The sequence below is a fragment of the Chelon labrosus genome (genome assembly GCF_963514085.1).
Source record: "Chelon labrosus genome assembly, chromosome: 5".
Lineage (NCBI taxonomy): Eukaryota > Metazoa > Chordata > Actinopteri > Mugiliformes > Mugilidae > Chelon > Chelon labrosus.
Genome location: NC_140341.1, coordinates 24,181,524 through 24,205,491, shown reverse-complemented (window position 1 = coordinate 24,205,491; position 23,968 = coordinate 24,181,524). Strand labels below are relative to the sequence as shown.

The window sequence follows — 23,968 nt, the reverse complement described above, 5'->3', positions numbered from 1 at the left end:
CAAGCTAACGATAACTGTAAAACAATCAATCTACATTAGTGCCGTTTCTAATCTGTCTTCATTTGCAAGATCTGGGATCGATTCATACAGTCCTAGTATCAATTGTTTTAAGTATATGTCCATTTAATGAATCCTCTCGTTGCATTTTTGCAAAGCTGGTTTTGCACAAGACCGTGCAAACAGATTGGTCCACATGTAAGAAGCAACCAAAACATGACATAAGGCATTTTAGATTCAAAATTCTGACGACACAGAAGAGCTGCACAAAAGCAAGTCCATACGCAAGATGTGTCAACTTGAGTTAATATTTTGTGGAAATATCACAAGTCCCTGAAGCCAATGACATTAGAAGTCTTACTTAATGGAGTAAATTTGTTCACAAAACTCAAATATGTCTAAATTATTTTAAATCAACTGGAATCAGGCCCTGCAAATCTAAATCAAACTGATTCAGGAGATCAATAACAATACCCACATTGCAAACGTAAGAACAATCTGATCAAACCATCTCTAAGATAGCAACACACCAAATCAACATAAAAGAACTACCATAATGAAGGCCAACTGTGACGTCTCCTCGTGTATATTCTGCGCATACATTATAGGAAAGAATTTGCTCTTCCAGGAAACTACTAAGAGCTACTACTAGGTGGGAGGATGGGAAGTTAGGAAGAACTACAAACCATCATAAAGAGCTGGTCTCAAACAAATAATCCAGTTTATTTAATCAGGATGATCATGTTGTTGTGAAAAAAAGTGTGTATTTGAATGTTCAGATGAACCTTTTCTAACATGAACAGACGGATCAGAAAGATCTCTCTCACCGACTTGTTCTGCCCTGATCCTGAATTGTCCGAAAAAGGCGACAACAAGAGTCTGACCAGTGGCAACTGTGCAGAAAATACCATGAAAAACAGGGCTGCACTATGTATGGCCACGTATGTGGTGGCAGAGAAAAAAACAGAGAATAACAACTTGAAACGTGTGTCTCTTGAGGAAGAGTTTGGGAAAAGTGCTATCCTAGATTGACACATCATTTTCAACAAATGAATTCATTGTGCTAAATAAACTTAATCCATCCCTGCAAACTCAGCCCTTGGAGAACTGAATGTCGCGCTCTATTCAAAGTCAGTAAAAGTGCAGGCTGCTCTGTGCGTGTGTTTGTCAAAACTTTTTTTGTGCCATTCTTCTCAGTGGGTTTCTTCTCTGCCTTCAATGTCTCTGTCTAGTTTGGGTTATTCAAGTGTGTGTCTGCTTTACATTCTGTCTGTGTTTTAATGTGTGTGCGTGCTGAAGTCTTTGTTTGTTTGATTAGTTTATCTATCAGAGCACAGCCATTAATCCTCTCCTGACCTTCTCTCTGCTCCGTATGAGTGTGTGTGTGTTTTTCCAAAGTGAGTTTGTCTGAACTTTGTTTCGTACTCTTTTGTTCTCCCCTCTCCCCTCTCTCGCCATCTCTAACTCGGTCTGGTGTTTTGTTTCCCTCTCTCTCTCTAGACCATCCATCCATCCCTAAACCCCCATCCGCTGATAGCGGTACAGATGCTGATAAACTCCACAGAGAGGGCTACTGATGACGGTGGGCGGTAATGAGGGGAGATGCAAAGTGCAAAAACAGGTTCTGCCTCTCTCTCCATCTCTGTCCATCTCTCACACACATTCTGTATATACACAGATCAGGCATAACATTATGACCACCTTCCTAATATCGTGTAGGTCTCCCTTGAGCCTGTTTTTCAACTTCAGGAAATTGGAGAACTCTTTTCAGCTACAGAGAAAAATTATGAATGATGGGGGGGGGGAAATCCCTGGACACCACTGAAAACCGAAAGAAATTGGGAAAAACATTTTGGCTTCTTTTTATAATGGTTAACATGCAGTGTGACCAACCACCACAATAATACGGTCACTCCACTGGGACATGATCAGTCGATCTACTTAAGCTCACACATGGTCATGAGTAATGACCAGAAGTATGCAGACACGTGTGCCCCCAAAAAAGATTCTTCACCGTGTGGCCGGGCTCACCTTTACAAATAGGTTAAGGAGCTGAGCACCCAGAAAGGGATTCAGAATAGAACCATCTGTACTTTGTGGTTCAAAGGACGTTCAGAGGGTATTCTGCCACTAGTTGGTCTTCCTGAAGTCCAGTTAGAAGTCCAGGTGGTCACAGCAGTGAGAACACACAATGCACCCTGGCCTCATTGATGGGCCGCCTACTCAAATGACATCCTTTACATAAGCAGAGTTTTGCCTCATTCATTAAAAAAAAAAGACAGCAGTTATTATGAATGATAGCCAGATTTCCAACATTTAAAAAAAGGCATCAGCATGTGGCTGATCATTGATGCTCACAGCACAGCAGAGACATTATTGTGCATTTGGACACTTCAAGGCTGCGAGTTATAATCTCTTTGAGGACCTCTAACATTACTAACATCAATAGTTGAGATCTATAAATAAATAACAACAGTGAGTTTTACATCTCAGTAAGTTCCACGTTTTCTATCCTGTTACCATGCACACACAACAAAACGGACAACTGTAGATAGTGATCCATTGTTTTGAGACAGCAGCTGTTTGCACAATATTCTACTGTCCTCCAGAGGTTTTTAATTGCGTATACAGCATAGAACTGTAATCTGACCACAAGTATTCACTCACGATGCATGTGGAGACTCATTTTAATGCAAAGTGAGAAATATCACACCTGGACCACGCTGAATTTTGGCCATAAAACTATGAAACAGGTTGTAAACTGAAGTGAAGTGAACACGGAGCTAGAGGAAAAGTCATCAGCATACATGCTGGACTAAAGGGTGAGAGAATTCACTGAATGTCTGACATTCCAGATTCCAAGGTATTACAGTCAAGTGGATTCATTCTCCGGAGTTGAATAGTTGTACCAAATTACATGTCCGTGTCTTGAACAGTAACTTAAGTATTTTGGTCTTAACTACAGTCTGAACAGCCAACACTGCCATCTTCAGATCAGAGACTCAATATGAGGATGGCAAGAATAGGAAAGGGGAGACAAGAAAGAACCAGAGCATGATGAAATGAATGAAAGAGAAAGAAAAGGAGAAGAAAAGGAGAAAACAGAGGTAGGGATAAAGGGAGAAGAGATGGCAGGGAAGCAAGGCTGGTCTGAAGGTAATATATAGAGAAATCAAAGAGGGAGGAGGCATTGAATTAATTAGACAGAGCTAATGAATAGAATTAATATGAGAGGGAAAAGAGCATCCAGCCCTGCCTCTATCCCTTCCTGATGCTCTGCTTCTGATCTCTAACACTCCAGCTACAACACACACGCACACACACACAAGCACTTGAGATCCATTTGCATTTCCTTTTTTCCTTTTTTTCTCTGAGAGATGTTTGACAGGCTGCATCAATGCAAAAAAAAATGAAGTGGGGGTGAGGGAGAGACAAAATGGGTGAGACTTGAGAAAAGAGAGCAAGAGCAACGAGAGAACAAGAGACAGAAAAAAAAGCCAAACGCACAGAGAGGGAGAAAGAGAGAGGCAGAGAGAGATGAAGAGAGCAGGTGTTCTCTTTATCCACCTGCCACTTCACTGATCCTCGCTATGAAAGACAGAAACACAGTGGAGAAATAACAAAAAAGGTGGATATGCATTACCAGACCACTCTCTTCCTCAATGCATTTCACTCTCTCTTCCCTCTTATTTATCATTATCTTTCCCTCCCCCTTTTTTTCCTCTAAGCTACTCTTTAAAGTGTAGAGGAGAGATGTAGAGTAAAGGGAATCCAAACCAGTAACAACACACAATACTACTGATAATGTAATGTATGAAAATAAACAAGAACTCTTTCAAAAGTAAGTTAAAGAGTAAATAATAATCAAATGTAAAACCACTGTTGATAGAGCTTTAGCAAACAAATCCATAGAAAGAATTAAGAGCTCCACTCCATCATCCAACCTTAGAAAGATTATTATATATTAATAGGATAATAACAAAAAGATAACAACCACGTATATGCTTGACTCGATGGTGGTGGTGGAAAAAAAAACAAACACATTCTTTGTGCACATGTTTGATCAACATGGGGTAAACTTGTTACACGTTTCCGAGAGGAACAGAATCATGGCAACAGAGAACGAGTCTGGAGCTGTGTTAAAACTTCCATCTTGGATCATCATCTCCCACTGAATGAATCCAATGTTGTCAATAAGGTTTGGGGAAATAAAATGTCTTCTTCTTCTATTGTATTTCCAGCAGATAAAATGTGGAACCACTTCCATCCTGATTGATGTTCTGAGGCATGTATACACATATTCTGCACAGCATTTTACAGTATTTAGTCTACGTGTAAAGAGTTGTGTTGGAATCTCTGTATTTAAATCTCTGTTCATTCGTTTTGTTTAAGAATCTACAGATAAAGGTCTGTGCAAAATTCCATTTGTATTTTCACTATTTTTATGAAAGTGTAAATATGAGAAGAGAGATAGAAAAGGACAAAAGAGTAAAGGCAAAATGAGGAAATTAAATGAGTGGGAGATTGACATATGGACAAGTAGAGGTAGAGAGACGGGCAAACACAGACATATCAGTATCACAGTACCTTAACAACAGGAAATGTATAGAGCTGTTAAACCAAGAATACCTCTTTCACATTCAGTTTGTTTTGATCATCCAGTGAAAACCATTTACCTTTTCACCTCCATGCTTCTAACACACCTCTAATACACTGACTTATTCACAAAGAAGTATAATATACTGGAAACGCTATTTCAATAAAGCTATTTACAGTAAATCTGTTTTCCCCCCGTATAAAAAGGACGTTCAAGCGTAATGAGATTTCTGGTGTGAATGCCATGTGGTTAAAATGATGATGAGCCATTACTGTATTTATAGGAGGTAGCCTCACATTGAAAGGCGCACAAATACTCAGACAGAAACACACCGGGAGGGCCAATATGAGCATAAAAGCATACACATCACCCGAAACTAATACACAACGCCGCAAACACACACATCCATCTAACGTATGCTTTGCCGTCCCAGTATTTATGGCTGCGTTCTTCTACTCATTTTGGACTTTTTCGCAATTTCAAGGATCGTTTCCCCGACGACCACAAAAACCATTACATCACTTTTACATTACTCACAGTTGAGGTGGTTTGTGCGAGAGTGAGTAAAGACATGCTGAAATAAATGTGAGTGGGTGTCTTAAGTAATTACCTTTACATTCACTGCACTGAGGTATATGGTACTGTAAGAAGTCATCAAACTGAAATAGTTCCTGTTCAGATTGATTGTCCATAAATTCAGGTGACAGAGTTGTGTATCACGGTAACTGATAAATTCATAATGACCCAACAGAACACCAAGGAAAAATTCTGTTCCTCTCTAAACTTTTTATGTAGACTTTTATGCCTCTTTGCAGTATATGACTGTACAACTTGGGCCCAACAGCCAGAGGTCACACATTATTCATTATTCTCATGCTCATTCCCTCTCCCTGGATTTCCACTCAACAGGTTAAATACATATAAATATATGTACGTACACAACAATCAGGCGTAACATTATGACCACCTTCCAAAACAGTTGTGACTCATCAGAGAATGGACATGGGCCTTCTGAGGGTGTTCTGTGGTGTCTGGTAACAGAATATTGTTAGTGGGGGCCTTTGGGTCCTATGGGTTGAGGGAGGGACCTCTGTGGATCATCCTACAGATACTTGGATCAGTTTGGGATCTAGTGAATTTGGAGGCCAGGTCAACACCTTGTGCTGTTCTTCATGTTTTTTTGAGTTGTTCCTAAACCATTGTTGTGTGTGTGCCTGTGTCAGACTGCATCCTGCTGGGGATGCCTGCTGGTCTGGTCTAGGTGGGTGGTACATTTATGAATTAACTGCAGATTAATTGTGTGACCATGCTGACCTGGTCTAAAATACACAGTTGTAAATGGTCCATTAACAGAGGTCAGTGTTACCAGACAGAGGCGCATGTTGATCACTGATGCAACAGCCACATTTTCAAATTTACGACTGACTCCTTTACTGTCTTGGTGTTGTGTTGTGTGGTTGTGGTTTTTGTGAGGCAGGCCTTTGGGTTAAATCAAGTTAATGGGAAAACTGGCAAGTACAGTAAGTATTCTTGGTTTGTGTCACAGCCACTAATGGGAAATTTAGGAAGATATTATGAACATAACTGTTTAAGGTCACGTCTCAATTATCAAGGATTTATTCTGGGACACCGCAGCAGGGTAAAAAAACAACTGCTCACACCATAAGCAAGGAATGTCAAAATTTTAGCCATATTACTTTATTTGTTCATATTCATATTTATAAATATGAATGCACAGCTAATTCCAGCTTTAAACTATTTTGTTTAACAGATGTTTTAAGCAGTTAGGAGCATTTTGAAACGTTTAACCTCTGGATATTGTTTTCTTAATAGAGTCCATGGCTAAGCTATGGTGTTAAAGACTAAATAGTTATATCAGTGTGAAATGATGTCCAAAACTATAAAAATAACAACTCTCGGACTCTCTGAAGGTAGTGCATGTCCGAGATCTACATACCAGACATACCGTCACTTAGTTCTGTGCAACATTCAACAACATACAACAGTGTTGAATATAAGCTCCATGAAGCTGGACTTCAGCTTCTGCCCAACTCTCTGTGTTGTCTTTTTAGGGGAACTTTAAGAGCTTCTTTCTGCGTGGTTACTGTTAACAGTGTTCACAGATGTTTTATTTATGTACCAGTCAACATCCACTATACGTGTGGACCAATCCCCCTTAGATAACATCACTAAAGCTTTTGTACTGGGAAAGCATCTTCTGAAGGTAGCACTAAAGAAAGAGCTAAAGAAAATGCTAAAAAAGGAGTTTTAAAAACAACGCTATTTCGCGGTCCCTGCGTTGACCAGTTAATATTCTAATGTGGAAACAGAATTATTTATGAATCTGATAATAGAGCACACGCCAATATTCTTTTCTTTTATTCTTACTCTGAACAGATAAACAGATGCCTAGTAGTATACTATGGGTATACAATTGTATATACAGTATATAAATACTGAATGTATGCAGTATACTATATGTGGCCTGTCTAGCCTCCCTCTGTCTTAGTCATGTACACACACGCACAAGCGTAAAAGTCCCACAGGAGACACAGGGCATTCTGCACCCCTAACACATAATTAAGCAACACTCATTAGTGTATGCAAGTGTCTTCTGTGTTCATTTGTGTGTCTGTTTACAAAAAAAAGAAAAAAAAAAGAAAAGATGCAAGCGTGTTTGTAGCGGTTTATTTTTGAGCCCATGTGTGGAGGTCTATGCATGTCTGTGTGGACAAATGTGTGTGTGTGTGTGTGTGTGTGTGTGTGTGTGTGTGTGTGTGTGTTGTGTGACCCTGTTTTGGAAGTCTTTTGTAGGGAGCTAATGATGGCGCTTCTGTACACTGGCTATATCTGTGAGGGCCTTGATCTGGTTTAGAATACAGCTTTAATGACGGGAAAGTAGGACAGAAACACACATAAATATCAGTAAACAAGAACATACACATGCACATCCTCAGCTACATAACATATGCAGCCTCCATGAGGCCAGGCAGAGGGATAGATAGACTAACGTGTTCTTCAGTAAAACACTGTACGAAGTATTAATTAAAAACTAAAACTAAATTCAAATCAAAGATGGACTTTAGAACACGGTTTACACTATTACACACAAATGCACTGACCTGCCATTGAAGTTGTGTTTGCCTTGGGCCCGGTCCACCCCTGCCGGCCTCTCCACAGCGGGACTGGCTGCCTGCGGAGAACAGACACCGAACATCCGTCCTGTTAGTCAGTGATTGGCATTTGGAGATACGACAATAATAGTACGAAAACAACAAGCTACAACAACACATTAAATCTGTCAGGAAAGGAAGGCTTAATGGGTTGACTAAAGAAAAACAGAGAGATAATGTGGATACTGGGGGACATGTGGATGAATTAACAGTGTAAATAAACAAAAAAAACTGAATGAGTAATTAGGTGGAGGAATTAAGGAAGCGCTTGTGTTTTGATTTTAGCTTTTAATGGACTACACCCAGTCTGAAATCCTGAGCTGCAACAACTTAGTCTTTGCAATTTGAAAGACAAGGGAATACAAAGGGGATGAATGAATAAATGAGTGAAGTGATGAGTGAAGGAGCTGCTAATTTGATGGATGGATGGTGTACAAATAGCAATTAATATTTGAAGGCAAGAAGACAGTGCTGTCAAGCAGTAATAAATAACACTGTCACTGGGCATGGCAACCAAGAGAAAAGGAGAGAGGCGTAAGAAAGAAAAGAGTAGATGTGAGCCAAGAGAGAAGTAATCATTACTTTATACAACAGCAAAGGGTTTGGCTGCTTATGTGCATATGTTTGTCTTGGAGTCACAGTAAAGTGAGTTGTACAGTCACTAGGTGTCCAAAACTGAGGGAGTGATAAATAATGCAATACTCTATGAATAAACATTATTATGTATATGACCACAAACAAGTACTTCAGTCACAACCTATTACTGCTACATAATTCAGATCCTTTAGATACTGTGAATAAGAAGTATTGATTTAGTGGGCAAATGGCCTTGTTTTTATTTAGCGCTTTCTACCTATTGGTACTCAAAGCGCTTCACAGACGCATCTACCCATTCGCTCACACAAGCACACACACATTCACACACCAGTGCCACACACTGGGAGAAACTGGGGGTTCGGTGTCTTGCTCAAGGACACCACGGCATGTAGCACGTTCTAGGGACCGAGCCACTAACCCTCTAGTTCGTGACCCGCTCTACCTACTGAGCCACAGCCATTATGAAGATTTTATACAAACCACAGTTCAAAGATTTCATATTTTTTCAAAATTTAACGAGCACTTGCTAGCATACAGGCTGTGAAACACCACACCACTGTTTGGCCGTTTGCTTGTGTTGGGACGTTGGTGAGGGTATAGTGTGAGCCTTGTTTTATTGACGTGTCCTACATCACCAGGATCTCTGTCGACAGGTTTTCATCCAACCGATCAACCTGATTCAAGAGCGCATCCACACTGTACAACAGTTTGTAGCTCTGCCTAGCTTTTTAGCCTTGCAGCTAATAGTAGTAATGTTTCCCATTAAATTCACAAAAAAGATTACTGCCACCTGCTGGTACGAATAGTCATCTCCTTTCACGCATGTCGCATGTGACAGCTAGTTGAAGGCTGTAGTTTTTGAGATGTGTTCAATTGTAACGTTTTCATCCAGACACAGGCAGCATCACAGTTGGTTTGATGTGTAAATTACTTTACTTGCATGACAGCATATGTGATACTTCATGAATACTTCATAGCTGATTGATGTAATTACGGTTGTCTACCATTTAGTCTTCCATGTCCTGCTTGACTCTCGCCCTCTGTCAAACTTAATGCAAGGTCTTGAGCGTGCAGATAATGATGCTCTTAAATGCAGCCAGAGCAGAGAATATTTGCCACAACAACATCGTACAATTTTAACAAGGTTAGCATTAGGGGTGTAACAAATTACCGATATGAATCGGAAATCGGTTTTGATTTAAAAGATGTGAGTGCATCGATACACAAGCCCCTGGACCGATCTAAATGTACCACGAACCGGTCGATGGCCCGATTACAAAGTTATGAATCGGGTTATTACCGTAATTTCCAGACTATAAGGCGCACCTGAATATAAGCCGCACCAGCTAAATTTTGGAGAAAACTACAGATTGTTCCATATAAGCCGCATCCGACTATAAGCCGCACCCAAGCCGCTGGTGTTTTAATGTTTAATTACCGTAAAGGTTTCTTCTACCACGGAGGGGATGGTCGGGACAGAAATGACTGTTTGGAAACGCAAAGCGTCCCATTTATTTACATTTGAGAAACACAATAAATCTTTCAGTCAATCGATCAATCAAACTTTCACATCTTTGACATTACAAACAGCATTCGTGCAGTGCACAAATAATACAACGGTGCGCTCCTAGCGCACTTCCTGCAGTCATAGTACCGTAGTAGTGCAGTATAACAAAAAACAAGGCTTACAACGCTTGACGAGGCAATAACGTTAAATGGCTAAATTTAATTCGTTTTTAAAAGTGCTTGCCTGTAACACGGCAGCAAAAGTGCAGTAACCCGGCTGCTCAACTAAATAACAGCATCTTTTTCTAAAACAGCCAACACAGTAAAGGTGCAGTAACACGGCCGTTTACTGTATCAAAATAACCAGCCTACTATACCAGAAAAGTCAGCCAGATCGATCGCCTTTAACTTAAAAGCAGCTCTCGTACTGCATTTGGACTCACTTGGTTTGTTTTGCTCTCGTTACCTGGCGCAAACTGTCTGTCTCGCTCCTGCGCTTCCATGATAGTGCGCCCCTGGTGACCGTTAGCTGTAAAAATCCATAATAAACCGCAGGGTCCAAAGCAAGTGACAAAAGTAGCTTATAGTCCGGAATTTACGGTATATCAGCAATACAGCTGGAAGCCCCGCTTGCTTTTTCTCTCTCTCTTTCCCGCAAAAATCTCGCGAGACTCTATTAAACTTATCACTATGAAGGTAAACAATATCACATTTTTAGGATTGATTTAGGAACATTCATAATGTAAAATGTCTACTTTAAACAAGGAACTATATCGGATTACTCTCTAGGCAATTGAATCAGGTCAACTGGACTTGGTTTTTGTCTGTGTCTGCGGGCTAGTCAGACTTGTCTGCTAGTCTCTCGATCTGATGAAGCCACTTGGATAAGGAGCGAAACGTCTTCACAGACAAAAACCAAGTCCAGTTGACCTGATTCAATTGCCTAGAGATGCCTTTGACCTGGACAAATGAGAATTTGCACAGACTCATCGGATTACATCATATTGCACTGAATCGTACCGAATCGGAACGGATCGGATCGGATCAAATCCTACCGAATCGAATCGAATCGGTTGTTTTTAAAATGTATCCTTCCTGAATCGTTTCGTACCCCATGTATCTAGATACGTATCGAATCGTCTTATATTGGAGAGATGCACACCCCTAGTTAGCATCCTTATCAAGGATTCGTTTATTTTGTTTGAATGTAAAATGTGATCTCTACCATCGTTTTAATGGATTCTGACTATTCTAAGGTCTACTCCAATGCTTACACATTTCAAGACCACGGACTACAACTGTAGTACAGTGTCTGAAGCACCACCTCCACCACAATGTATTTTAAACTGAATGCCAATTTGATTTGAATTTAGAAATACATATAGTGTATCTGAGCACATGTGGATGAGCGGACATCTGAGCTTAAGTGTTTGGATGAGCATATGGATACAAACACACAGGTCAATAAGGCACTGCGTCAGTATTAGGCACTAATGGACTCTTTACATGACCTTCCACCTTTGACCCCCACCAGTCCCCATGTCGCCATTCGACCTACTCCACCTGTCAGAGAAGGACAGAGAGACGACTGAAAGAAAAGAAGCCGGGAGGAAGACAAATGAGAATGGAGAATGAAATGATGAGAAAGGTGTCAGATAATAACACCTAAAATCAGGCTCACTGGACGATGAGATGGAAGAAGGAGAGATCCGACTCAACAGTGAATGACAGATCAGCGATACCATGAACATATGTTTGTGGGTTGGTGGCTTGGAAACCAATTAGTCTGGCCTAACTGTTGATGCTGTCGTGAGAGCTTAATTAGTAAAAGGATGACAGGTAACATTAATTATACTAACCTCTTTGTCATAACAGCTCCTCATAAAATAATTGCAAAGCCTTTGCTGCTTGATTGTATGTCTCATTTAATAAGTGCATGTAGAAATAGTCTCTCGCTCTTCCTCTCTCTCTGTTTGAAAGAGCACCATATTAATTACAAAGGCCAGCAATGTATGTTGCTTATCAAAGGGTAATTTAAAACAAGTAAATGAATCTGAACGAATAAATGTGTCTCATTATTCATATTAACATTTGGGTGATCAACTGAACACTAGTTTGGAACCTGCCGCGGGCAATATCACAGTTACAGCTCTTAGTTTTGGAAAGCTTCATTCTATTATACTAACAGTTTTGCCCTATATTTGATTATCAGTGGTGCACATTAGTAAAGTAATAAAAAGCTGAAAACTCCCTGGAAAAAGAACATCAAAAACCCCAGTGGGAGTGACCAACAGTGTCAGCAAATCACAGCTTTCAGAAATTTATAATTATATTAAAACGTACCATAAACAGCCCCATAAATAAATGGAGTTTATTCACTCAAGAAGTTGAAGTTTATTAAAAATAATGACGGAAAGAGCTGATGCCTCGAGAAGAAATCGAAAAATATATTTATTAAATGACAAAGATTTATTAGAAATATGCTGAGAACCACTGCAAGGGAGAATATTAATATTATTATTATTGACATTGGACAGTTTAATCAATAGTGGCTTTCCAAAAACTGGAGAATGGAAAAGCAAGATTTCCATTTTAACTCAGTGATGGATAATCCTACCTTGAATAACTATGCTTGTAATAAATGGGCTGCAAGTCTTCTTGGTCCAATCTAATAATTGCTAAAAGCGGATAAAAAAGAGCAAACTATTAGCGATATTACTAATTACTGAATGACCAATCAGGCTAAGTGTTCCCTGAAAACACTCCCAGAGTGAGTATGATAAATTAGTAGTAATGCATGCTGGACATTTTGTGTATGCATGTGTATGTGTATGAAAGTGATAAAGCTAAGGTAACATATCTTGTAATATCCCTTGGGGAATGTATATGATGAATAAAGATGAATGTGTCTTAATGTCCCGTCCAACAGCCAGAGGGCTAAAGTAGGAAGCAAACAAAAAATATATTAAAAATGTAATATATCAATCATTTTTCTATTCAATCAATTGTGTTACAGCAGAAAGTTCAACCTAGCTGGTCGTCTAGACAAGGTCAACTGAAGTAGCTTTAAAATCAACAATGTTCACACTAGCAGTGAGAGAATGACAAGCTACAACACATTTTTAATGGAAGCCAGTGATTGGAGACTCTAGCTAAAAGACGTCACCTTGACCTCCAAAAAGTCAAGCTGACAAGTCAAGCCCTCCCTAGTCACTCAAAACCTTTAAGACTTTGTAAGTGGAAGAGTGACAGGCACATTCAACCCCCACAGTTTCTGGCCTGCCTCTTATTCTCTGACCCCATTTTCAAGATGAGGTGACAAACATCCACCCTTACAAATACCCTTAACACCAGGAGATTGTGGAAAACCAAAACAAATCTAATGTGACATTTGTGTCTACAGTAGCTGCATACTTGGAGCTCGTAGTTGTGGCATCCAATATGTTAGCTTAGGTCAGTGCTAGCTACTGCCACGTATCGTCTGCAAGTGCAAAGGTTCAAACACAAATTAAACCTCAAGCTGATTCCCAAACAAAACACATGCACAAGCGTGTGCTCTCTTAGACAGTACACAAAAAGGAATTAAACAGCCTATTATAGACTCAAATCTTAAAAATCTTTATGTCAAAATCATGAAAAAACTGTTGATCCATTGTGGTTTGTTTGCCTTTAATATTCTAAAATCCAAAGTTATAACACTTCTGAAGATACAAATCTTTTAAAATCTCAACAGGACACTGTATTAGAAAAACTATGAATTGCACAACAACAATGTCATATTTTAAGTTTGTGTTTGTCTCTCAAAATAAATGAATGACACAAGAACATTAATTTAAATTCGCTCAAGCATCAGCAGACCCTCACTCAGCGAACACTACTACTGCTACTGTGCATGTCAGATGAATTTTGCATACTTTTCACTATGAGAACAGTTATCTAATAGTACAACTACACACTGGGGAAAGCTCTAAAAAGGAACTGGAAAGATTCAGATGAATGAATGTTAAATGTATATATGAACGTGAACAGGAAGGACAAACATGTAGGTAGGAGGCACAAAAGCCATGATGCGCACACACCAAGGTGTAGCATGGTAAATAAGTGCTCTAGTGCCTTATTAGCCCCAGTAGTATTCAAGACAGGAATAGGTATTCCCAGCATGATTATCACAATTTTAACTAACCTGCAACCTTGTGTGTGCATAGGTGGATGGGTGTGTGTGTTGTGAACGTGACAGAAAATGAGAGCAAGAAATAGAGAGTCATTTCGTGGCTTACTGTACTGGGTTGAAATTAAATAAAGAGAGGGGACAGAGAGTAGGAGAAAAGGCAGAGACAGAAGAAAGACAGAGAATTACTGCAAGAAGAGTACTTTCATCCCCTCATCGCTCTCACCAAAAGGCCAAGTGACAATTTGAACAATTACCCGGAGCCATTACCTCTATCTGAACCTGGCTGGTTGAGAAGAGACAGATGAGCGAGTGACTGAGTGTGTGTGTGCCTATGGGGGTATGTCTGTTAAAAAGCGAGGGACAGGGAAGAAGACAAAAAAAAAAAAGACAGTGACAGTGATTGAGAGAGAAAAACAGAAAGAGAATGTCTTTATTTACAGTAGACTCTAACCACAGAGTCATTTACCACTCTAACACTTATGTGGTGGTTAGTGCAGCACAGCAGGTGTGAGACAGAAAAGCATAGACGGAGGAAACGTGTGGCTCTGGAGGTCGTCAAGCAGATAGAAAACAGGCGAGGGGAAAAACAGTAGAGGGAGATTTTTTGGTACACTGATGTTTCAATGACTGGACCAAACCATGCAATTTATGGACAAGCTTGGCACACAGACCTCCTCTCCTTAACAAAAGTAGTTCAAAAAACTGGATGGTTTTGTTTCTAGGTTCTCTTTTTCTCTCTGGGCTGTTTCTTTCTAACATTTTCCTTATATAACATATTCACAGTTCATACATCACAACCTTAAAGCTGCATACAGCAGTCATATAAACTGCATGGATTCTGCAGCTAGGCTAATGTGACAGTGTCTTCTTTAAGATCTGTTCACTGAAAACTTAGGTTTACCACGATAGTTTGGTGATCAATATATTTTGTTCCAGTGTCAGCCAGTTGGCTAATGTGTAACTGTTGTCTGCTAGCCAGATATTAAATTAGCCACTAAAACATCAATATATTAAAGTTCACCATAACTCTGTGAAGGTTCTCAGTCATCCAGGTCATGGTGAATCCAAAAAGATTCAAAAAAGGCAACTGGACTTTTTTGAGAAGACGTTTCACCACTCATCTGAGTAGCTTCTTCATTTCAGAACTGAAGAAGCTACTCAGATGAGTGGTGAAACGTCTTCTCAAAAAAGTCCAGTTGCCTTTTTTGAACCTTTTTGGATTCACCATAACTCACATTAATTTATGCTGGAGACACAGATGGTTTGCTCTATAGGCATAGGAAGTGTGAGCTTCAGTCAAGGGTAATAGGCCTTTAACACAATGCTTTGTAGACTTAAAGACCCTGAACATAAACCTTAAAATATTATGGCTAATATACACTCACTGTCCATCTTATTAGCTACACATTGCTGGTTCCAGGTTAGAGACCTATCCTTTAGAGACTTTGGGTGCTGCATTTGATTGAAATCTGGTGACTGTGGAGGCCATTTTAGTACAATGAACGCATCGTCATGTTCAAGAAACCAGTTTGAGATTATTTCAGCCTTGTCACATGGTGCGGTATGTCCCAGTACATCAGTAGATTCTAAAATACTCAGACCAGTCCATCTGGCACCAACAACCATTCCACAGTCAAAGTCACTTAAATCACCTTTCTTCCCCACTCTGATGCTCATTTGCTGCCATATGATCTGATAATTAGATATTTGCATTAAGGAGCAGCTGAACAGATTTACCTCAATAAGTGAGTATAGGTTTTTAGAACGGTTGTTGTTATCGAAGCTGGGTGATTTCAAGTGTGAAATAAAAAAAAGTAAAGGAAACAAAGGAGCTAGCATTAACTGCAATAAAGAGAGATGAGATATACATCAATCAGCCACAACATTAAAACTACTGACAGGACATTGGCCATCTTGTAACAATTCAATGTTCTACTGGCGGCTGTGGCTCAGTAGGTAGAGCGGGTTGTCTACGAACCAGAGGGTTAGCGGTTCGATCCCCGGAATGTGCCACATGCCGAAGTGTCCTTGAGCAAGACACTGAACCCCCAGTTGCTCCCAGTGCGTGGCACTGGTGTGTGAATGTGTGTGTGCTTGTGTGAACGAATGGGTAGATGCGTCCATGACTGTAAAGCGCTTTGAGTGCCAATAGGTAGAAAAGCGCTATATAAAAGCAAGGCCATTTACCATTTACCATTTACTGGGAAACTCTTGGACCAGGCTTTCATGTGGATGTTACTTAGACATGTACCACCCACCTAGACCAGACCAGGCACCCCCACTCCATAGCAATGACAGAATGACACACATCCCAACAGCATGCAGCCTGACACAAACACACACACAAAAAACAACTCCATTTAGTTTAATAACCACTGAAAAAACATGAAGAACAGCACAAGGTGTTGACCTGGCCTCCAAATTCACTAGATCCTAAACTGATCATGAATCTGTCTGATGATCCACAGAGGCTCCTCCCCTCAACCCATAGGACCCAAAGGCCCCAACTAACAACATTCTGTTGCCAGACACCACAGGACAGGAAGTCACAACTGTTTTGAAGGCACAAAGGAGACCTACACAATATTGGGAAGGTGGTCATAATGTTATGCCTAATCGGTGTATGCATGTTATTGCAACCCTATAAAAACACCCAGATGCACACAGTCTGGCCAGGCCTACTGAGTAACTGACACCCAGTAATATTTCATATTGACAGCCACAAATGTGACAGCATGCAGTGAAAACAGAGCTGAGATGTAAGGGGTGGAACCTGAGCTCAGAACAAAGCAATCTGTGTTCCTAAGCCCCAACTTACATTTCACTTTGAACAGTAAATAGATTATCTTTTTTTATTTAGCTGTAGGTTAGATATCCGGACTAACTGCTGGTTCATTCCTGGTTGATTCGTGCAGCAACCGTCCTCTGTGCAGTCAGTATGATCAAACAATTAATAACGAATACAGCCTTTTGTAGTTAAACTTAGCGAGGCAAGTTATATAGTCACAAACATGTTAGGTCATCCTCAGCAACAATAAGCTGGGAGACTGACCACCTCTGAGAACCAATCACATTCCTCAAAGGAAATGAACCTTGCAAACAGGTTGTTCTAGGGGGAATACAGTGCGATTAAAAAAGGATGTTTGTCCAGTAAGAAGCCTCAAGGGTTGAATGCTCACTACTCAAGAGTCCAATCAAGCGTGGAGTTTCCTTAACCCTTAACCAGTGAACTTGAGGGATTTTCTGTGTCCAACAAACTATGGGGAATATGAAACTGTAACAGCACCACAAGTAACCAAAACTGCATCTCTATGAAACTGGCACACTCATCATATTTATTCACTATGGTCTTGGACAAAAATGCATGTGCGTAATTAGTGAAAAGGTACGTTATATGTAATTATGCACATAAATAATGGGTGGGGGAAGCAGGCTAAGGGGAAAAAAAGAAAATGTAGGTCTATTTGGACAGAAACAAATATTTGTAGATTTTGTAGATTTATTCAAAATAAACTGTGATGATATCAAAATATGTAAATGGAGATTGGAGAGTAAACTTTTAAAGATGGAGCAGTTCATTCTCAGTTCAGTTTGAGTTCAAACAGCTATACATTTAGATATATGAGATATAAAATATTTGTATGTGCCTTGGAGTTCATTTATTTAGATAGAATAAGATGTTATGTTGCTTCCTCTTGCCCTCGCTGAGATGGGTCATAGCGTAGGCATTGAAGCGTGTTCATTTAGACCCTCTGAAATATATTGTTATATAAGGGTAGACGCAGAGTGTGGACAGTTTAGCTTCTGAAAAGAAAGAAAGGACAAAATGGATCAAAAGGCCAAACATCCGGCTCTGAGGGACTAAATTCTTTTAGTAAAAGGATATGGGAAAAATAAATGTAATGAGAATGTGAAAAAGTCTTTACTTATGAGAAACAAAGCTTGAGAGATGAGCGTTTTGTAGTTTTTTTTTTTACATCATTTGGACATAGGTTTAAAATGTTAAAAATAAAAACGATTTAAAATTGTGATCAACAGATGTAAGGAAGAAGGAGGAGGGAGAGAGGGAAGAGGGGGAGGAAGGAGGAAGGAGCAGATGAGGCGAAAGGAGAAAGGAGCGTGCCCTTTGCCCTTTTTAGAAAGGGACAGAAAATATGAAAAGAGAGGGGGTGAACCTAGAGTCATCCATCTTAGTTAATGGAGCCTGATGTGACAAAGTGTGTCTGGACTGGAAAGGACATGAAGACACTAAAGGAGCCATTCACCCCAAGCACTTAAACACATGTACCCACCGCACACATGCATATATACACTGCTGAGACATGACAGTATCCTGGTTTGAGGTAAACTCTAAAAATAAAAAGCGAATGCATAGCTATAGAAGTAAATTTGCATTCACAGGATACATGTTGATATTTGCTTCCTTCTGTGCAGGTTTGCTGGTATGAGCATGTAAAATATGTTCTTCTTTTGCTTTTGCAGGCATTGTGCATGTCAAATGAGAGCAGCACAGTTCAATGAATAAATCAGAACACTGTTCATAGGATACGTAATTACAATACTCTGCATGCTTGTATCAATAAAAACATGACAGCACAGTGCATATGCACATTACACTGTATGCTTCCTACACAGAAAACCAGTTTGAAATGCAACATTTCTAGGTTGGACTTTTATAAACACTTAGATGCTTCAAAATTAAATAAACAGCAATCCTTGGGGCAAAATCGGATTATTCCAGCAGCATTAGCATTGTACATTATATGAACAACTTGTTATTCTCAGAGTGAAAATTTAGCATTTGTCCTGGGAATGAGGCTAAAAGAAAGGCCACAGGGTCGTTAAAATCAGAGTGTTTATTCCCTTGGGTGTCTTAATGTACTTTGCATATTTAATGGCAATCAACTTATTAGATTACAACTGCACTAGAGCAGAGCTCATGGTGTGTATGATGATTCATCAAAGTAAATCAATATCTTACTAAAACTTAAGAACCTATAAAAATGCTGGTATATGGCTTCATGAGAAATTTTTAATGTGGCCTTTTAGACTCTCTGAAAGAGTATCATCTGATTAAAGTTAGTAAAAATGCTATAATATAAGTCATGGAAAAGTATGTGAGAACACATCCTCTGCAGATCTATAAATTACTAATGTCTTAGGAAACTAAGAAGGTACATTTGCACGAAATAGACTGCAACATTTGAAGATACTAACTAGATTTAGCTGAGTGGAACTACTTAAGCTTCAGCCAGAAGCTTCCTGGTGCAATGTCTTCCTGGTGCGTCAGTCCTTTTGGACTCCTCCACATGTGTAAGTTGGCCTGTGCAAGCTCCTGACCAGGACTGGTGCCCTGTGTTTGTCTCACATTCTGCTTGTCATCCATCATTGTTCCTAGAATTGTTCATCTTTTGTCTTGCAGTTTTATCTCTTTTGTTTGTTTAATAATTTTCGAAGCAATAAATAATGTAACTTTTTATGTTGCTTCATTTTACCCTGGCTGAGATAGGTTGTGACACAGGCATTTCTGAGTGTTCATTTAGACTCTTAAATGTGGCCCTATGTGCAGTAGTTTGTTTTGTTTTTTTAAATCCAGCTGCTTCAGGGTCTTACCATTACAGTGGAGTCTTCATTGAATGAGGACTCGGTCTCTGTTGGCTGGGGGCTGAGGGCTGAGTCACTGCTGCTTCTCACCAGCAGGGGTGTGTCTGTAGAAAGCACACAGAAGGACACACACAGATAAATAACATTGTTTTGTTTTTTTACATCACAATGTCTCTTAAAGGGTCTCTCTGGGTGGATATCCAAACATCCATGGCAATATGTGACACAAATATATTATCTACAGTGATGCAAAAGTGAGATTAGCAACCCATATGTCCATCAATCTTCCTATACTAATAAGAACAGATAGCTTTAGTAGCAATAGATGCATCTGTTTATATAGTATGATCGTATACACTGGATAAGGTCTCTGCAGAAGGAATCTAAAAATATATCATCAACATCAACTAGAAAACACAGGAAGAAAAATGCAAGACAATACCTGTGTGGCAAAGCTCACAATTCTAAAACATTACTTCATGACGTTTTTGTTTTTTTTGCCACTCTGTGCTCTTCCCTCGTCTCTGATATCCTATCTCTCTGTCAGTCCAATGTAACACTGCGTGACTAGCTCTGATCACAGTGTAAATTGAACAAGAGATATGACAGAGGGAAAAAATGGTGAGAGCAGAGGACGCGTGCGTCTACACACAAACTCCTCAGCGAGTTTCTCTAATAAATGCACACACATTCACACAAATGTGACTGTCTTAAAATTGCTAATGCTATTTTGATGGAGTCACAGTTCAGCAAAATTCATGTCTAATAATATTTTTTTAGTTGACAGGATACGGAGCCTAAGCTAGTTATGCCACACTTACACAAAGGGGTATGTCTGTGTTTCTTTGCGAGTGTCAAAGCGGGATGAGAGCGGAGAGACGAATATTTTTATGTTGTTAGGTTGTCAAAATGAATTTTCACTCTGTCATTGCCACAGTCCTGTGAAATTCATCCTACACAAGACAAACTGCGCTTTCAAAAAAAAAAGTCCTCAACATCCCAGCATTGATTTAATGATGTTGGACTGCAAGTTTGAAATTGACAGTATGTCAAGTCAACAGTGGACCTAGATTTTCTGGTCTGTCCCGTACCGTTGGCACTAGTTGGACCCTTGTCGTCTGACTCTGTCACCTGCAGTTCTTTGATTTCAGAAGATTTTTTCTAGAGTGAACTTCAAAAAACTTTTGTCTTAATACGCATGTGCAGATGCCTTATGTCCCATTCAGCAAGGATACTTGCATCTAGAATCTTTAGCTTCTTAAAAGGAAAGAAAGAAAAAGACATATTGATATTCAGCATCGAATGACATCTATGGGTTTCCCTCACACTTCTTTTAATCAACCAAACTCTCAGTGTCTTGCTGAATTATGTATTCAGCAGACATGAGTTAAGCTCATTCCTGGAGATGTGAGTATGCACTGCTATATAGGTCTGCAAGGAAAAGATCGGAAACCTGCGGAGTGTGAGAAGATAATGTATGACCCCTTCCCTCTATATCCCATCACTGGTGTTCATGCATCCAAATGGCCAATAAGTGGCTGATATTGCAGATTTGTGTGTGCGAGTAGCTAAAATATGATAGTGTCTCCTTCTTTTGCATCTCATCACCCCTCTGCATAAAATCATCATTTAACAGAAACTGATAAATGAAACACACCACATTATTGCCTGCACGGCTGCTGCTGCTGCTGCTGGGGCTTGGAGGAATAGTGAAATTGAGGGGGAAGGCAACACAGCGAAAAGCTAAGCAAATAAATAAGATTTATAAGTGGAGGTATTACTACAATCTGTGTGCCACAACCTCAAATCTACCATCCCCGCTCATAGGGACCATCAATCCATATATATACATTAAGAACCCTGTCATGTTAGAGTCTATAGTTCAGCTGGGAATAGAATGGCAAAGGTGGTGGTACGAGTGGAGAGAACTCTATACGGCTAGACTACTCAGACGACATGCCAAATGATATTTGTAGGGTCACGTATTGATCGTCACAAAATGGACCCTTGGTGCTCTTAAGACGGGCAGATGTAATATGGATTACATCAAACCTCTAATCAATTCATCTCTTCTAAGAAAGGCAATGAAAGAGGGACGAATGGATGGAGGACAAAAGAGGTAAAAATGAGAGGCGGTCGAAGGAGACCGAAAAAGAAATAAAAGGTCAGACAATGTAAAGTGTACAAAAGGAATGTTAATATGGCAAAGTGCACTAAAAAATAACATGAAGAAGAAAACAGAACAAAAACAAAAATGTTTTTGAGATAACAATATACCAATACCTATCTAGGGAGTTCTTTTTTTTTTTTTTTAAACCAACATTTTTAGATGGCCTAGTAACAGTCACTACCTATCCTGACTTTAATATCGACAGCATGGCATGAGAATCTATGTTGCCTCGGATTTTTGCCACTTAATTACTAACCATTTGATCACAGTTTCTCTTTGACTGTTTTGAAACCAAGGTCTTTTTCTAAAGTTTACTCAACAATTTTTAAGAAACCAAATGAATCATTATCACATTGTTGTACAACAGTTAAGAAAACCACAAGCATTACTACTGTAATAACAGCAACAGTGACTCCATTATAGTCAAGTTCCCCGGTAAGCCGGTGTGACAGCGAGACAGCATGAACAACACAAATTCTGCTAGACAGTATTTAACCATCATTTATTATCTACTCAAGACTGCACAAGTTCAGAATTTTTAAAGTCGACTATTATGTGATCAAAGTCAAGTTGATACTGACTAGTCCTTGATGACGTCACTAATAAAAACACAATAGAAAGTAAAGCTTTGCAACAATAAAATCTATATTCTTGACCTCATGCGTTACATAATGTGCTCTGCAGTTATGTATAGTCTATATAAAAACAGGCTGCAACTCAGGACCATCAATAGCATGTTGCAAGATTGGATAATGTGGCCAGGCTAAAAAATTGCGGTATTTCTTTGAAGCCTTTTCTGTGTATAGCAGATAAAGGTCACATACTTTAGACAATAAAATTCTCCATCAAATTGCTGATTTTAGCCTCTTCCTCTCTTTTACCGCAAGGCGTTTGGTGAACTTGTTAATTAAGAGAATTTAGAGGATTTGGGACGTTCCTCAGCTAATGTTAGCAGATGCCATTTCACATGTGTGTGTAATGTAGTAGTACATTTGTTGTATTTCAGGACTGACTTATTCAGCATGTCACGGTAATATGAGCTTCATCTTTAGTGAAGTATTTTCACACACTTGATGAACCGCTGCTAGTTTGCTGTAATGACCCACTGGGCTCTTCTAGGAGACATCCATATTGTCGTTGTCACATGATCAGCGACTAGTCAACATGATGCTTAAAGCGTCATGGCACAGCACTAAGGTCGACAAACTGACAGTCGACTAGTCTGTACCCCCCTATTATCTATATGCACTTTTCCTGCTGACATTTCACAGTGTCTTCTGCAAAGAGTACCTATTTTGGACACTGATTATCACAAAGCTAATGTACATATAAATCAAGTATGTGTCACTTGACATTTCTGCATACCTTTCCCTATGCTAAAGTCCAGGGTAGAAATGAAGAAAGCTGCATGAATCACGGCAAGTGTGCCACTCAAAAAACCACTACAATCAGTGGTTTTTGACTCTAATGGGAAGGCTTTCTGCTGCTGATTATGTATCCTAGTTAAATAATTTCGGCACTTTGATTCTTGATTTTAAGCAGTGGTGCTCATCAACATCGCTTTACCGCTGTTTATGGGAGCCTCATGTCATTGAATGAAACATAATGTCACTATTAACTATCAAGTACAACAAAGGTCCGGGAAAAGACAGACAGCGAGCACAAAGGAAAACAGATAAAAGGCTACGCAAGTCTCTTCAGAAAATGGAGGTGAGTAACACAAAGAAGAGTGGCGTGGATACAAAGACGAGACAGAGCAACACAATCAGGACGAAAGGGAGAGAGAGAGACACACAGAAGGAGAACGAGCCGTTAAAGATGGCGAGAGGAAGGCGAGTGTTTGGACTGAGACGCAAAAACATTAGACAGCGATAGAGGCCTAACTTTGACCTTCTAACACAGACGGTGATAGTCTCCAGAGCTCTGTTACCTCTAATCTCCTCTGACAGTCACACATTACCACTAATCTCCGCTGACAGAAGACCATACTGAAACAGACTAAACTTCCGCCTTAACTGTGTCTGGAAGATACAGTGAAGCTCCTTCACCATTCAGTACGGTCATATCTTACAAGCTGAAATGTCAATTCTGTCATTAATGGTAGAAGTAAAACTAGTAGTACAGATGCAACATGTGCTTTTTATTAGGGACAC

General features: G+C 39.7%; 1 protein-coding gene across 3 annotated transcripts in view; it reads right to left on the bottom strand.

Annotated features, from left to right (window-relative positions):
- pard3bb (par-3 family cell polarity regulator beta b) overlaps positions 1–23,968 on the bottom strand; it is a 250,350-nt gene that overhangs the window by 175,250 nt on the left and 51,132 nt on the right. For all 3 annotated transcript variants that reach the window (XM_084544176.1, XM_084544174.1, XM_084544175.1), the window contains exons 4-5: positions 19,655–19,749; positions 7,717–7,787 (exon numbers count right to left, since the gene is read on the bottom strand). In XM_084544176.1, the coding sequence (XP_084400302.1) occupies positions 7,717–7,787; positions 19,655–19,749 (166 nt within the window). The remainder of the gene's footprint in view (positions 1–7,716; positions 7,788–19,654; positions 19,750–23,968) is intronic.